Below are 18,505 nucleotides of genomic sequence, written 5' to 3'. Positions count from 1 at the left end.
TTGTTCAACTCATACTCCTGACCGTCTATCGTCGAGTCAAAAGACTGAAAGGTCCTTTATATTTAACGATATTTAACGATATTTGGTTGACGGTTTATTAAATACTGAACCTGGCAGCCCGTTGGTTAAATTACATTCAATTTACATGATAAAACAACTGAACTTGCACATCGATGTTAATAATAATAATAATACACAACATTTATTAGGCGCCTAATACTGGTGTTTCTAAGCGCACCATAGTCTGATTAAAAATTACCAACCAAAACTTATAATAAACAGACAAATTATAAATCTGTTCTTTATTCAATAAATCATGCATATATAATACAAATAAAAAAAATAACAATAATACAAATAAAAGTAAAATAAACATAAAAATAAAAATAAGATCAAACATCAGGTCAAACATAAAAAAAATACGGCAATCAAAATAATTAAGACAATATTCTTAAGACAGGATCAAGCTATGTTCACATATTGCACTGAGAGATATGGCAAAAAAGAGAGTAGAGGGAAAGTGGTAGAAAAGGAGAGTTAGAGAAGAGGGAATCGAGAGGTGGATAGTAGAAAGAACGAAGCAAAAGGTAAGAAACAGGTAACCGTGTGAGAACAGGTAACCGTGGGAGACTGAGAAGGCTGGGGCGGGAGAAAGAGGAAGAGAGAGAATTAGAGGAAGTATAATGACTGTGTATGGAAAATTACAGTTCATAGTGCCACGTTTAATGTCATTCATACATATTAAAACAGTTAAAATACATTAAATGAAGTTATACTTTTAAGGAAATGGTAAAACTATCAAAATATCACGTTAAAGATTTAAACATACTATATTTCAAAACCAGACTTTGAACATGTATTGTGTGAACTTAAATAATGGTATCTTACTGAAGAAGGTGAAAGATAAATTCAATCAGACATTGGAGGAGTCGAAATGAAAGAAGGAAAGAAAAAGGCAATTAAGGTAGAGAGGAGAAAGAGAGAGAGAGAGGGAGAGGTGGAGAGAGGGAGAGAGAGAGAGAGAGAGAGAGCAGGGTGAGGGAAGTCCTGTGGAAAAGGCGGGTTGAAACAAATTATTTATAATTAATACTACGTCAGCCAGAACACAACACAAGATTCCGAGCACTTACAGATATTAAACACAAATATTGGGATTTATTTCGCAATTTGCTATTGAATATGGGAGCAGAAATCAACACAGCGAGCGTGAAAATACACACACATGTACACACAACATCCATCGACAATACAGTTTCAGTACATTATCATTAGGGACTTTTAGATTGAGTGGACGAGAACACGACGAACACCGACTGATCATGTGTGTCAACGTACTCAACTGCCCATGTTGACTACAATTAGAAATCTTTTAGAATGCACTCGATGATATCCATGCATGCAGGAAGTAACACTATGAATATTTCGAATTCGCGCTTTCAACGGATACGACACCAATATCTCGCTCGCTCTATGTTAGCGTACACTGACCAGGTGAAACCAAATCCACTCAACAAAGCATAATCATGAAGACTTTCATCACACTGTTCGTTCTCGCTGTTTGCGTGGCTCCCCTCTACGCACTCGATTGTTACACATGCGGCTTCGTTTCTGGGTTCGGCGGAGAAGTGTGTAAAGATACATTTGACATTGCCTCCCTGAATAGCAGCAGTGACGTCACAACAAGCACTTGCAGTGGTTCGTGCGCGAAAACCGTCGTAACCGTCAATGGAGAAGTGACGGCCGTTACCCGTTCCTGTTCAGGTGCCTGTACCGCTGGATGTATATCCTTCTTCGGTATCAAGACCTGCACAAACTGCTGCACTGGAGAATATTGCAACGGCGCCACCAACGTCCATATGAGCATCATCGCTATAATGGCAGCACTCCTGGTCGCTCTTGGATTTTCCCGTTGAGAAAATAATGAAATAAATAAAAAATAAGAGTTTAGGGTGAGGGCGTGGGAGGAGGGGGGGGGCGTGTTATTAGGGCACCTTTTGTAATATTTTGATAATAACACGATAGTTTGGAGAAAACAATTATTTAAACTTCTGTAAAACAATAGTATCGGGGAGCAAGGGGGGGAATGATCTTTTTAATTGTAATAATCTCATTTCACGAAACCATTAATGAAGAAAACCAAAGAACATTCAAGATTTCTATATAGGTCTACCTGAATTCCTCGATTAACATAACGATTAATATTAGTAGTGCCGTGTTTGTGCCATCGAACTGGATCGGCCAAATCAATTGATTCATAATATATATATGCAATATTTTTTCCCGTAACATGAGAGTAATTTTAATAGTTTCATACTATTAATTAAATGTAATGTTAACTGTAATTGTATAATTGTTTTAAATGGGGGCACGCTGCAAGAGTCCTATCTCGCACCCCGGGGCAACGTGTCTGACACGGCCGGTTGTAGCAACTACTCCGAAGATCAAGATTACATTAATCTTGATCTAAGGAGACACGAACGAACGAACGAACGAACGGACAAGGAAAGAGGACAACATATACAGTTCCTCATTCTACCCTCAACAATATAGGAACAGATCGCAATCTAGAGTCTTAATCTGTAAAAAGGGAATTGTTAACAATCAAGATAAAATTGTTTAAGATCAATCCTTCCAATATAAATGTGTTTATAATTACATAATCTCATTTCACGAAACCATTAATGAAGAAAACCAAAGAACATTCAAGATTTCTATATAGGTCTACCTGAATTCCTCGATTAACATAACGATTAATATTAGTAGTGCCGTGTTTGTGCCATCGAACTGGATCGGCCAAATCAATTGATTCATATATATATATGCAATATTTTTTCCCGTAACATGAGAGTAATTTTAATAGTTTCATACTATTAATTAAATGTAATGTTAACTGTAATTGTATAATTGTTTTAAATGGGGGCACGCTGCAAGAGTCCTATCTCGCACCCCGGGGCAACGTGTCTGACACGGCCGGTTGTAGCAACTACTCCGAAGATCAAGATTACATTAATCTTGATCTAAGGAGACACGAACGAACGAACGAACGAACGGACAAGGAAAGAGGACAACATATACAGTTCCTCATTCTACCCTCAACAATATAGGAACAGATCGCAATCTAGAGTCTTAATCTGTAAAAAGGGAATTGTTAACAATCAAGATAAATTGTTTAAGATCAATCCTTCCAATATAAATGTGTTTATAATTACATAATCTCATTTCACGAAACCATTAATGAAGAAAACCAAAGAACATTCAAGATTTCTATATAGGTCTACCTGAATTCCTCGATTAACATAACGATTAATATTAGTAGTGCCGTGTTTGTGCCATCGAACTGGATCGGCCAAATCAATTGATTCATAATATATATATGCAATATTTTTTCCCGTAACATGAGAGTAATTTTAATAGTTTCATACTATTAATTAAATGTAATGTTAACTGTAATTGTATAATTGTTTTAAATGGGGGCACGCTGCAAGAGTCCTATCTCGCACCCCGGGGCAACGTGTCTGACACGGCCGGTTGTAGCAACTACTCCGAAGATCAAGATTACATTAATCTTGATCTAAGGAGACACGAACGAACGAACGAACGAACGGACAAGGAAAGAGGACAACATATACAGTTCCTCATTCTACCCTCAACAATATAGGAACAGATCGCAATCTAGAGTCTTAATCTGTAAAAAGGGAATTGTTAACAATCAAGATAAAATTGTTTAAGATCAATCCTTCCAATATAAATGTGTTTATGATTACATAACCTAACAGAAGTAGGGAATAGAATAAAAAACGGAAATTCTAAAGTGTTAACATTAAGAAAGCATGTTTTCTGTTGTGGGTAAAGGGCACTCACCCCGAAAACGCACACACGACCCGGGAAGCACGACAAAAGGAACCGATGCGCTTTACAAATCGTATAGAGCACAAGCTCCAGCCATGCATACCAAGCCGCAGGCAAGTAAAGAATGTCGTTAATTAGCATAGCAAAATATTTATTACAAAAAAAAAAAAAGAAAAAAAAAAAAAAAAAAATATTACAACTGGCAAAATTCATATCAATGTCGATAACATGAGGAAAATACATGCATAACATCATGGCTAGTACACATCCATTAAATAAAACAAGTAAATGTACCACAGTGCAACATTTTTGGTTTCTACCAAGTCTTTCGAGTTTGTATAGTGGTCACATAATTACAAAAAAATTCCATCATTAAAAAATATTGCGGAAGTGTCAACAAACAATTACAAATATAGTGAGGGGAAGAAAAAAAAAAAAAAAATATATATATATATATATATATACATATAATTATATATGAACAAAATACAAAGCATCATGGCGAGTACAAAATGTAAAATATAGATTGAAGCGATTTTCGTCAATTGGCTGTATCCTGAGTGTGATTTATATAATGGATTTTTAGTAATATTTGCATTGATATACCCGAAATTGAAGAATAGATACAGTGCATAAGCTGGAATATATGGAGATGTGGAGAAATCAATTAAGTTGGAGATCAATTGGAAGAAAGTAACAAGGAATATAAAAGCAAGGGAGACTGGGAGATGAGGAAAGCAAGAAGTTATTGACATTGAGAGATGACTCGCCAAATAGGCTTGCCTTAATAAATCCTTTATATAATGTTGTCTTCAGAGAAAGTAGACGATTTTTGTCAGTTTAGTTGGAGATTAGTGTGAGTATTAGAAATATCGAGAAAGCTTTTTTTAATCGAGATCAATACATATAATTCGACGGGGAATCTCCAACTGGCATTTATGTGCGATGTCACACGTGGGGGTAACGCATGTCACACACAGAAATATGAGAAGAAGAGAGAGAATAATGTTAAAGAGAAGAAGATAGGGGATAGAGGAAAAGGAGAGAGACAGAGAGAGAGAGAGAGGGAGAAATAGAGAGAAAGAAAAGAAAAAAAAAGGAAGAACATGAAACTTAAATTTACACTTAGGCTGAGTTGGCTCGACATGTGCCTAAAGCACAACAATACGAAAACAGAAGTGATATATAATTATCTTGGTATGGGGTCATAAATTTGGTTCAAATGAATATATATGAAGCATATGTGATACTACAATATTCAGTGATCATTGTCGCGGTTCAGATGGAGTCTAAAGTTATGAAATTGTAAATAATAAACTCTTTATGTTGTATAGCTCCCTCTCAAGGTCAAAATATTTATTAAGCTATAAAACAATGTTTCATACCAATTAGCTATTTCCGTTCGGAAATTCCATATCACAACTACATATTCTGAGATTTTCATGGTCGCAGCTACCATTGTACGGCCGTAGGCGCTATTTAAAATTTATCAAAATTTACCAAGAGCACCGGTAAATTGTTATAATCAATTTTTCTCGAAAGCAGAAGTGTTTTAGGGGCTAACATTTATAGTGCTTATAATACATCCCATGGGGCATCCAAATATACCAAAATGGTAAATAACCACTATCTTCCCAATTTTCAAAATTTCCCAAAACTTTGTAATACCTTTAAGAGAGAAAGATAGGTTATTTATAAAATGAAATGAAAGGGGCTATGTGACTTTCAAGGAGGAAATTACAATTTTTATCGCTCATGACGACTATTTTGAATTTCCTTTTTTTTTTCTATTAAAAACTCTAATCCATCCCATGAAATTTAAATTCAGTGTGCTCTTTTCAAAGAGCACAAAAAGCCCTAAGATTGTACATTCCATCTCATAAAATTGTCTCTAAGAGAGAAAGAGAGGTATTTCTAAAATGGAACGAAAGGGCTATTTGACGAGAGCCCTTTCATTTCATTTTTAGAAATAACCTCTTTTCCTCTCCTAAAGACAATTACTCTCTTGAAAAGGCTCTGCCAGGCCCCTCAAGCTCTGCCACGTTGTACGGCTCCATTAGAAAGAAAAATAAGCCCACTCAATAATTAATATATATTCAAACGTCATAGCGATTCATCCAAATAAAAAATCCACGTAAGAGGCATTTTGAAAGTTTTAAGAAAATTCCTTCAAATTCCAGGAAATTGGGTATTCTTTTTCAGGAAACTCTATTTAAACGAGTGGAAGCACTGGCGGCTATGTTTTTTTAAAACTGTAACAATTCTCATTGGATCAGACATAGACCATAAACAAGCTTCATTATTTTCAGTATACACAGGCGCGTACGCAGGGGGGGGGGGGGGGGGGGGGGGGGGGGGGGGGGGGGGTTGAACCCCCCCTTTAGTTTTTTATGTGTGTAAACCCCCCTAAAAAAACCCTAAACCCCCGCCCCCCCCCCCCCCCCCCCCCACTCCGAGAACGGACGGACCCCATGCGTGTTGCCAAAATGTCCTTTTCGTAAAAAAAGAAAAAGGTCGACCCGTATTGACTTTACACACCGGACTTTCGCTGAAAGGGGGGGGGGGGTGCTGAAAAAGGCACGTATACAAAAGAAAAAGATCGAGCCGTATTGACTTTACACACCGGATTTTTGCTGAAAAGGGGGGGGGGGGATCGGTTGGAACACGCATATGCGTACCCTAAATAACACTGAGTGGGGGGGGGGGCGGGCCTAAACCCCCCTCCCCTCTTGGTTTCTTAATTTATTTAATTATTCAACAACAACAAAAATATCCCCATGGCTGACCTAAAAAAGGTGACCTTACCCCCCCCCCCCCCCCCGCTTATTCAGCGGCTGGCTGAGTCGTTGCGAAATCTTCGGCCCGGTTTAAAAATGTTAACCCCCCCCCCCCCCCCTTCATAAAATCCTGCGTACGCGCCTGAATTACATTATATGTTAAAGATATCGAAACCCTTTTGCAGGTAACATCAAATTTTCATAGAATCTTACAGGAATTATCAATAGGTCTCGTATGTAATGAAATTTAAACGTTAGCAGCTTCATAGTATTCAAATTATGCAAACCCGTTTACTTTCTAGACTTCACTGCCAGACGCTACCGAAGGACTGACTGACTTCTTATTTTCTCTGATAACAATACATAAAATGAGCTGTAAAGGGTAGATGAACAATTTTTTCACATCAATAAACCTCTTCTTGTAATGGCCAAAATTAAGCTGATTAAATCTCTGCACAGCACAAAACGTAAGACCATACAGTACAATGGTGTCAAAATCAGACTATTTTCTACGCAACATTTTCGAAACTCGTTGCGAAAATTCCTAACGGTCAATATAATTCCACATAAAGGCAATTACCAGTTGTAATCTTTTCAGGGGAGTTTTATTAAAGTTGGTATTATCTCTTATTTACCATAGGATTCACACAACTTTATACTTTCAGCCTGCAAAAGGGACACACCACCATTAAATCTGAATAAAAATATCATTACTTTCCTACAAGACAAACTAAAATATAACTGTACCCTTAAACAGTGATGAAAATAAAGTACTTTAGTTTTACTACATAGATCAAACAATAATATATATTATAATATAATGAAAGGAAATGCTGAGTTATATCGATAATAATAATAATAATAATGATAATAATAATGATAATGATTGTAATGATAACGAAAATAATCTTAATGATTAGAATAATAACAAAAATAATAATAATAGTCACATTTATATAACGCTTATTACAGCACGTACATGCTGTTTTGTATGTACTTTATCTTCATTATGCATTTGTACATTTTATTCTATTCATTTTCTATGATTATCAGATCAACAATTAAAATCAAATACTAATTTACACAAATCCCACCATAAGAAAAGGCTAAGCTATATATAACTATCAAATGGGTATTAATATATTTCATGTAACAGTATAAAGTACATTATATTTAAAGCTGCATTATTTTGTCTTTATTTTAGAGACAGCATTTTACTCTACAACAAATAATAGTTTGGCTGAACATGTGACGCACCATAAGAAAACCTTCATTTGGAAAAGGTGTTTTTTCAGGCAGCTTTCTTTTTAATCAAAATGGAGTGGATCTTTGTCTATTAATCTGCCTATATTAACCAAGCAACTATAACACATGGTCGAGTAGTCAGGTACAAACTACACAAAACAAAGAAAACAAGAATGTAGGCCTGAATATAACATATTCGTTTACCTGATTGTACTCACAATGCAATTTACACTTTGAATAATAACATTGAAGTATCCTCGATACAATGATATGATGTATTTAACTACACTGTGTATGTGTATCAAATATTGAAGAACATATGAAGTCATGTTGGGGGAAGCGTCATGAGACATAATACAAATGTAAGCAGTAATTACGGATACGCTACCAAAGACCAAACACCTTACACTTCAAAATGATATAGTGATATTACTACATGTATTTTATAATACAGGGATATATATTTGTATGCATGAACAAATATAAAGTAACTTCGATTCCTGGGTATCAGCAATCTTGAAATAAACAAACATACAGTCTAGATATACTTCATACCTTACCACAATTAAGTATAAGGTTCTAATATTCTGATAATTATACCCAATTGATGCACTACTACATCATATCAGACTAAACGATACAAGAGTGAAAACAAAAACATAATCATTCCTCGAAGCGATTTTACTCCAACTTATAACACTTCTATTTTCATATCTATAGATCTACACTGAAATTCATAGTATAGATTGATACTATATTTATACAGAAGATAAAGTATATTTAGGGCTAAACATATGATATACAATAACAAATCCTTTATTTGTGACGGGTGGTTAATTCAGTCTGTCTCTTGTATTTACAATATTTGAACATGGAATAGTTTTTGTTAATTTATCTGCTTTTTTGTTTATACCAAGAATGAAAATAAAAACATTGTGACGTATAGGTCGATGCGAAGCGCGTAAGTGCAACAACGTGCAAGAAGAAGTAGAAGCAGCTCGCTATACCTCGACGATGATAGTTGTCCCATCGACAGTGTAGTCGATAAATATTATAATCAACTCAGGGGAAATGTTAATACCTCATTGTATATCCAATATAAATCATGATCGGATTACGTCAAACATCGTGGTAATATTCACTCTTGATGAACAAAGCTACTGATATTGTCTTAGGCTGATTTTCAAAAGTCTTTGCAATATAATAAACTGGAATTAACACAAGATATTCACAAATACTTTCATCAAACATAATGATTTTGTGTGTATGTAATCATTCAAAAGTTGTTACGCTGAATATAGGTAGGGCCACACTGCCTAGCGAATATTCCAAGAACTTTTACTCCTGGTATATTGACTCAAGGAATTTCTACCAGTCTGACCACGAGACTCCCGACATCATACTACCAAAAATTCCAAACAAGTATTTACATTTTTACACTTACATATAATTGAATGTACAAAACGAGGCAAAAACACACTATTTATTCAATAACGGTTCAAATTTGTAACATTGATATCATTTTCACAACACAAGCTTCAAGTTGCATCGTCTCTATGTCAAAAGAATATATGTATACAAACATAAATTGGTGAATCGAGAAGACAAGATAATTATGTACGAGAAAAGGTATTATACAAACAGACATAAACCACCATGCATGTTTTTTGTCGTTTAAAAAAAAGACATGATGAAACTACCTCGTACATGATTCTTAATGTGCAGATTACTATATTCTAATTATATTACATATTATGACAATAACAAGGTTGAATCGCTGATATTAATCAAGGCGATCCAGATTTGTGTTATATTTACACAAACTTCATTAAACATACGCTTGTGTATGTAATAATTAAAAAGTTTCTTATTTACGCTGAATAAAGGTGGGGTCACACTGTCTAGCGAATATTCCAAGATATTTAATTCCTGGAAATCGACTGCAGAAATTTTTTGCTAGTCAGACCACAAAACTCCCGATATCATACTTACGAAAATTCCTTATGAATATTCATATCAATTCGTGAGAAATATATATATATATAATCACTCCGGGGCCCTGTAACATAGTTATGGGTATTTTTGTTCACTGTACTGTGAACGTAAATGCATACCCCGTGCGAATATTCCCTAAGTTTTCTGAGGTATTTTATCAATGTGTCCTCTACTTTTTGTACATCTATTTCAATTTCTAAAAATGCTGCACTATGTCCCATTTGCAGGCCAAAAAAATGAAAAAGGTTAAATTACAACGGCAATTAAAAGATAATACTAATTTAGAACTTTCCTAAAAGAGGTGGGGCTTGAAAATGTCTTCAAGCAGGAAAATAACGACTACTAGTTGTCAAATCGACTTAGGAGCTATAGAGCCAATAAGTAATGGTCTTGATTTTTAGGCATTGTACCGAATGGTAATACGTTTTATGCTGCGCAAAGATTCAATCAGTTTAATTTTGGCCATCACAAGAAGTGGGTTATGGATGTAGACAAATGCTCATGTACCCTTTACAGCTCATTTTATGTATGTCATTACCAAAGAAGAAAAAAAGCCATTCAGTCACTCAATAGTGTCTGACAGTGAAGTCTAGCAAGTTAACGGGTTTCCTTGCATAATTTGAATATTAGGACACTGCTAACGTTTAAATTTTACAGATAGGACATACATGACATATTCATAATTCCTGCAAAGTTCTACAGCATTTGAGGTTGGTTGCAAAAGGGACATAGTATCTTTAAACAAAACAAACAAACCAACAATGTAAAAAAAACATTTTCGTCTACGTAATTTTACTCCAACTTATACAACTACATTTTCATCTACAATGCAACTTACATATTGAATAATAACACTAAAATATCTTTGATGCAGTGTGTTTAAAAAAAAAAATATCGAAGAACATGTGAAGTCATGTGAGAAAAGGCGTTGTGAGACATATTTCACAAATCTAAGCAATTATTACGGATACGCTACAGAAGACCAAATACCTTACACTTCAAAGCGATATAGTGATAACTATTTTACAATACAGGGATATATATTTGTATGTATGAAAAAATATCAAAAATCTTGAAATAAAAAAAACATACAGTCTAGATTGAATTCATACTTTACCACAACGAGTATAAGATCCTAATATTTCTGATAATAATTTTATACCCAATCGATACACTACTACAGCATATCGGACCAAATTATCCAAGAATGAAGAAAAACAACCATACTCATTCATACTCGTGATTTTACTCCAACTTGTAAAACTTCCATTCTTATATCTACATTGAAATTCATACATTCAATGATAACAAAGGAGTATTTCATTACCTTATGTATTATTATCGATTTTAGAGACAGCATTTTTACTCTACAACAAATAATAGCTGGAATGGATCTTTGTGTATTAAAGATAAACTTTAGTACTGGTAATGCGACTGCATTGTGAAAGAAAAGGTGTGGAAAGGATTAGAAACAGTTGATCATGTAGCATGTAAGTATTGGTGTGCACTGCAAGGTTCTGGAGTCATCAAAATCATAATAAATTTGACCGAGTCTTGGTAAAGTAACAAGCACTCACATAGAAAGCTATATATGGGACAACACACATGGTGTCGGAGCTAGTACTACCTTGATTTCCTTGTCTTTCTATGCTCATTACTCAGCCAGTATACATTTTCTTCCAAAATTGTTTGGCACATGTCATTTATTTGTAATCTTGAACATTCAGTGTAAGTTTCGTTTTATTCTGTGAGAATTATTTTTTATTTTTTTACCAGTACTGGAGTTTATCTTTAATCTGCCTATATTAACCAAGCAACTAAGCAATTAATTACCGAGTAGTCAGGTAAAAAAAAAGAAGAAAAAAAGAATGTGAATATAACATATTCGTCTACGAGATATTTACTCCACCTTATAAAACTACATTTTTTAAAATCTACAATGCAATTTACACATTGAATAATTATTATTGTCAATTTTTACGAATCAACATTCTCTTCAAACATTTTTCTTCACTTTATTGGGATTTTATAAGGTTAGGTAAATGATAAAATGCATGTAGTATTTTTTCATCAAAGAAGTGATCAAAATTATATGTAAAGATTGTTTTATGATTAGTTTAGAGGCTGAATAGCTTTTTAAATACTAGAATATTGTCTCCATCGCTAGCAATCATTTTCCCTGATGACGTCATTATCAGTCGAGATACACGAAGGTAATACCTCCTGTTTTTAGCCTTCACCAATCTTGTTGATAGAGGGAATGATGCTACTCTTCTCTTCTTCATATCACCCTCACTCATCACCTGATCAATCACACACGTTTTGAAATCCTCATCTGATGTCACGACGTAGAGGTCGTCTGTCGTAGGATCAATGCATACATTCAGGATGACATCATTGTGGGGGATTTCCCTTTGAGCGCCCTCTCTGTTAATGATGAGCGCTCTGCGATCTGGTTGCCAGTGTCGAGCGATGATGTGACCTGATGGAAGCACAGCACACATCATTATATCCTCTTTGCACGTGATGGTATTGATAATCTTACCATCAGCTGGGTTGATGACGTATATCTTAGACTGACTCAACTCAGCAGCGATGATCATCCCATCCTGGTCAGCTGCAACATCCACCCGTATGAAATTATTCCACGCGTTTCTTGGTATTGTGACGTCATTGATGAGCTTCCACTGTCTGTCATACACACTGATACATCCTGTTAAAGTAGATATTCATTGATTTTAAATCTAGCTTTATTTTCATTATTGCAAAGTTGAAACTTTGATTCGACAAGGTTATCAAAATTCAATGCTTGGAAACATTCGAAGTAATGATTATTATAAATTACAAAACGCTTAAATACAGCCCCGGGATAGCACCTGAATAGCTCTCCGAACGCTGCTGATATGTGTGAGATCACAGCAGGGACATGATTTGCACAAGCAGACGATGTCCCATGACATCTCACACATTTTCAGTGCCTGTGTTTTCATCTTCTCTTGAGTTCTTTCTCTTACTTCACTACCGTCAGGCTAAATGTATAATCTATTGCCTCACTCTAAACCCCGCATGATGTTTTTATTTTGATGACAAATGCAGCGATACAAAAATAAAGGAATCTGTCGCTTGTAAACAAAATAAGACGCCATTGTATATTCAGCTGCACACACCGCGGTATGTTCGGCGTTTCAAGAGGGAACAAATGCCGTCCTTAATATCAATCCGGGGGCTTTTCAATTTGAAAGTCTGGTTTCTTTGATTGTTAATTAACCCCTATCCTATGTATTTACAAGCAAAAGATTTTAGTTATCACAATCGGGTCATGTCCCATTTTGATCGGTTTGACATGCCATTACATTTATATACACTTAACTCATTATAATTTGACAAATAATAGCTTTGCAATTATGTTCATTCTTTATGGGATGTCGTCTGCTTGGGCAGTATTGATCCCTGTTGTGACGTCATTAAAACATCGTTATTTTTCTGGCGAATCTCTCGTATATCCCAGCTGCTATGGAGGTGGTTGTATTTTTCTTTTTATAAATCACCCGATATGTAGCTGACCTCAAACTTGTACGATGGCCATCTGTTAGCTTACCAGTTTCTAGTGATACATTAGTTGACATATTTGTGATTTTCTTTGAATTTCACCTTTAAACTGTCTCCTGTACTACCTTTGTACACTTTACCGCAAACTACATTGTCATCATTCAGCACTGCACAGGACCGAACCCATAATGTATCATCACCGTTTATTACTCTCCGAGTATGTTTAGTGTTCAAATTTAACATGTATGTATGCAAACTACCTTCTCGTCTATCTGTGATGATCACATTGCATTCATCTATGCATCCTACAATGAACGGGTATGAGATTTTATCTCTAACAGTGATCGTATCAATGAGCTTCCACTCCCCCTCATACCCACCAATCCTCCCATAATGCATCATCTCCCTCCCAGCACCCTTCACAAACTTCAGACCTGATACAACACTATTAAATTCTTTCAACTCACCCTCATTCAGTGGCTTTTTAAGTTTATCACTAACTGACGTATTTACACGATGCCCGTCTTTAACAATATTTTGATCTTCTTCGAGTACCGAGTCAAGTGTCTGGATGGCATTCTCTGTAGCTTTTGTGTCATCTTGCCATGAATTCTCCAACTCGCCAATCTTTCTCTCGATCTCTTGAGCGATGTTCTGAATGTCAGCATGAAGACCGTGTTGTTTACAATTTATTGGTTCTTGTCTTTTCTCTGCATTTGTGTTGTTTTCTTGATGTCGCTTCTCTCTCTCCTCATTGTTCTTCCGAATTGCAACCTGCATCTTTTGAATCTCTTCTTGAATTTGTTGGTTTTTCCCAACAATCTCCTGGTCGATTTTAGCAGTATCCTCCTGTTCCCTGACTTTGTCGCTTGCAATCGCCTTTTCGATTACGGAATCAACCTCATCTTTGATACTTTGCAGATGTTCGTCGGCGGATTGTCTACACTCACGAATATGCTTTCCATGGACTCAACATAACTTTAACTTCTCCATCGCCTTTTCCTTCAGAATGTTGAGCTTTGCTTTATTTTCCATGGTTGCGTCCTCTAAATCCTGTCGCTCGCACGGCTTTTCATGATGATATATCATTGCGCATGAAACACATAAAGCTACGCCATGTGTTGTACAATACATATCAATATGTTTATCATGTTTCTCACAATACAGATTAGGCCCACCCTTGCTTGCTTTTCTATTGCATTCCTTTTTGGAGGCGCAGTCATGGCAGAGCTTCTTCTTCTCCTTCACATAGAAAGTAAGATCTGCATTCGCCTCACAGTCGTCTCCTTCACAGACGCCCTCTACAGAGCTGAATTCAGAAGCCATGCTGATCAGAGTATTGACCTACTTAATACAAGAAGATGAACAGTCATGCACACAGAGAAGGGGAGACAGGAAGACAGGAGAGGAGAATAAGCAGACACAAAATGAAAAGAAGAAGAGGAAAAGAGAGAAAAGATGGGTGCAATTAACCCATTGCTTACTGGAACCTGGTGGTCCCTGTGTTAAGTCTATGGGAATTAGATAATTCAGTAGTCAACGGGTTAAGAGAAGAGAGAAGTAGGAGAGTGAGGGAGAGAGAGGGGAGAGAGAGAGGAGAGAGAGCGAGAAAAGAGAGAGGAGAAAGAGAGAGGAGAAAGAGAGGAGAGAGAGAGAAAGAGAGAGAGAGAGAAAAAAAAAATGTGAGCGGTGGGAGGCAGAAGAATAAAATGAAAAGGAAGACAAAAACAAAACGGAGCTTGATAAATAAATAGAATTACTGACCATCATTATCATCATCATTGAGAGAAAGAGATTGGGAAAGAGAGAAAGAAAGAAGAGAGTAATTCAAAAAATTATTATCGTCCCTTGTTTTACCATCTCGGATAAAACTCTTTTCATTTTTGAAATATAGAAATCTGTGTCCATTAAAGCAGAAGAACCTCTTTGTCTGCTTGTTTGATGACTATATCGTCATCTTTCATCAAACTTTTCAGTGCAGATGATTCGTAAGTAGACAAGTTATTTCTATGTTGGTACATATCATAGTTCTCACTAAAAGTATATTTTAAGAAATCAATATATTTCTTTGGCGTTGGATTTCTGTTTCGTTCTGGATAGAAATTACTTTTTGCTTTAGCAATATGATTGTTTTCGACATTCTTTCCTTAAATTAAATGTTCGTTTGTTTGCCTCTAGCACTTACACGCACAAACTTGAAAATATACCCAGTACAACATTGTCTAGCAATATACAGTCGTTTCTCCTTTTACATTTTTATCCTACTTCCGTGTTTAAATTTCCCCATTATTCATATTCCATCAAAGCAACACAAAATATATTTCACCCAGTATTCACGTATAAGTTGCTTTTCTCACCTGTGTGATGTAAATTTCCAAAGAAAGCTGACCACGTAGATATACACTCCTTCGATAATTTAAACGTTTTCCGAAGAAGAACAATCCATCAATATCTAACATTAATTAATGCGTCAGATGCAATCGTAATGGCGTCTGGTTGTATATAACGGTCCAACTATAGACTACCGTGTCTTTTGCCTTTGGTATTGTAGCGGAATCAGGTTGGTTCCGGTGGGTTTTGTTTTGCGGAATTAGAAGGATTTCCTCATGTCAAAACAGGAAAGGGTTTGTTGCCATAGCAAACAAAAGTATTTCCATTCTTGCATTTTGATCTGGTTTTGTTGTTTATTGGATGACTGATATCTACATCATTATATTAAGCATGTCAAGTTTTCTTTTATTTTTGTTTACATACAATTTTAATAGCAACTTATATGCATGCATGCATACAATGCAGAAGTATAGCAAGCAAAAAGAGAAGAAAAAAATAAATGATATGAATGTGAATAACAGCAGGCTTACATTGGGGCCCTGGTTCATAACATGCTTTTTGAGTGACACGGTAGAATATCTGATATAAGCTTTTGAAATCCCTGAATACGATTGGCTGTTAACATTTTTTTTCCAACAGTTTGGCATGCACTTTTTATTAATAACAAGTTTAATTAAAACTCTGCCTACCGTACTATTCTTTCTGATTGTTTTTTCTGACTCTTTTATAATATCGCTGGTTGATGAAACCATTGTCATTTGTGTATATTGCTTTTGTATTTTTATGTTATTATCATGATGTAAATATCTGATTACTTTGTAAAAACAGACAATATCAGCCTTGAGTTTCATGTCATGTTCTTATTTTCTAATAAGCCAATTCAATTAAATTCAATTCAATTAGCATTAGTTAATTAGACAATCTAACTCATTGACATAAATGTTTTCAGTCTGACCGCAGCCGTCGGGTTTAGCACCCACATCTCCCAAAACTTATCCAAAAAGTCAGCTCGATTTCACTCCATGTAGCACAAAACTTTAAGTAGGGAGTAGTGGACATTGCAGAACAAGCGGCCCCTAAGAATTTGGGTAAAATGTTCTTCTTAGGCTCCATGTACCAAATTTTGTCAGGAGGAAGAACTGTGGTATACACTGACACACTCGTTTATCTGGAAGGAGGTATAACTAATGCGGTGGTCACATCCCGCCGTACTTGCAAGTGCGTGCCGTCTACGTGCAAAAACGTGGGCAAAATTTGGGTATCGGTACGTGGTGAGTACCGCCTCCGTACGGATTTGGGAGCACGCAGACACACCGTAGCACTTTTAGTGCACGAGGAACTTTCGCTGCGTTCGGGCTACCGATTCACCCCCAGTGCGCGTGACGTGCGTGCCCGGTACTGCCAACGAGCGCACAACGCACTGACTCCGTGCGTTTTTAAATTTGTTTCCCACGATCACTTGCTCTACGGAAGGCGCACTTAGCACGTGCGTGCTGCGCACGTGATAAGCGCGTGGTCCGTGCTTACTCGCCACTTCCCCAGTTCAACTTTCTAATGAGCACGCAGAACTCACGTCGACCGTACCGAGTAAGCACGTGCTCCGCACTTACAACGCACGTTGTGCGCACTGATTTATGCGGTATACAAAAGCCGAGCCGACGGAAGAGTGCCAACATTTCGTCTCCAAGATGGCGCCGAAGAAGACACAGAATAAGGGGTCAGCTGCATCTGCAGCTCAAAAGGCAGCGGATAAGAAGGCCAGAGAGGCCCAACAGAAACGGGCCGCGGAAGATAAGAGGGCCAGAGAGGAAGAGGAGAGGAGGAGCGAAAAAGAGTCAGATGGTGACGCCAAAGCGTCTGATCATGAGGAGGGTGCTGCTGGTGGATCGGAGAAGGGGTCACATGAAAAGGGTGTGACAAAGGAAAAGGCCAACTGCTCGTTCTCGGCGAAACAGGAGGAGCGCCTGGTTGAGTTCTTCTCGGTCAATCCGGTCTTCTTCGATAAGTTTCCCAGGGTTTTCCCTTCCCTTGAGGCCCGTTGGCCGACAATCTGGTTGGGTTCGGTCATCTGCACATCCTCCCTCCAGGCCCCGGGGACCACGTTGCCATCCTCATCCTCGTGGTCCAAATTAAGGTCCTGTAGTCCGGGCCGGCGCTTTCGCAGCCAATTGTGAAGGGTGAGGCAGCCCAACACAATGCGAATCACCCTGTCAGGCTCCAACAGCAGGGTGGTGAGTAGGCACCGCCACCGGTGAGCCAATATCCCGAAGCCGTTCTCCACAATCCGACGGGCCCGAGAGGTCCGATAGTTCATCACGCTCTCTTTGTGGGTCATGGCACGGCGACTGTATGGCTTCAAGAGCCAATTTCGCAGGGGAAAAGCATCATGGCCTACGATGAAGTAGGGAAAGTTCCGGTCGTCGCCTGGAAGTGGATCCGGTGCTGGGAATCCAAGTGTGTTGTCCTCCAGTGCCCCCCGGAGGGTGGACTCGTTGAACACGCGTGCGTCTGAGGAAGAGCCGTTTGCCCTCACCTTGCACCGCAAGAAGGAATAGTTAGCATCCACGATGGCCAGGAGCACCACAGAACAGAAGCGCTTATAATTGTAATAGAGCGATCCACTTTTATTGGGCTTCTTGATGGCGATATGTTTCCCATCGATCGCCCCATAACAGTGGTGAAAGTTCCATCGCGTTCCAAACTGGCTGGCGACGGCTTTCCACTCGTCCTGTGTGGAGGGCATGTTGAACATCTCCTCC

The 18,505-nt window shown here is 37.3% G+C and overlaps 1 protein-coding gene across 1 annotated transcript; it reads left to right on the top strand.

The window, feature by feature from the left end:
- Positions 1-1,405: 1,405 nt before the first annotated feature.
- On the top strand, positions 1,406-1,926 carry LOC115926014. Its single transcript, XM_030990223.1, has one exon. It carries the CDS (start codon positions 1,524-1,526, stop codon positions 1,911-1,913), a length of 390 nt encoding a protein of 129 aa, XP_030846083.1. The 5' UTR covers positions 1,406-1,523; the 3' UTR covers positions 1,914-1,926.
- The last annotated feature ends 16,579 nt before the right edge of the window (positions 1,927-18,505 follow it).

Source organism: Strongylocentrotus purpuratus, unplaced genomic scaffold (assembly GCF_000002235.5).
Source record: "Strongylocentrotus purpuratus isolate Spur 01 unplaced genomic scaffold, Spur_5.0 spur5_scaffold_19, whole genome shotgun sequence".
Lineage (NCBI taxonomy): Eukaryota > Metazoa > Echinodermata > Echinoidea > Camarodonta > Strongylocentrotidae > Strongylocentrotus > Strongylocentrotus purpuratus.
The sequence above is the reverse complement of the archived record's forward strand: the minus strand, read 5'-3'. Positions and strand labels throughout refer to the sequence as shown.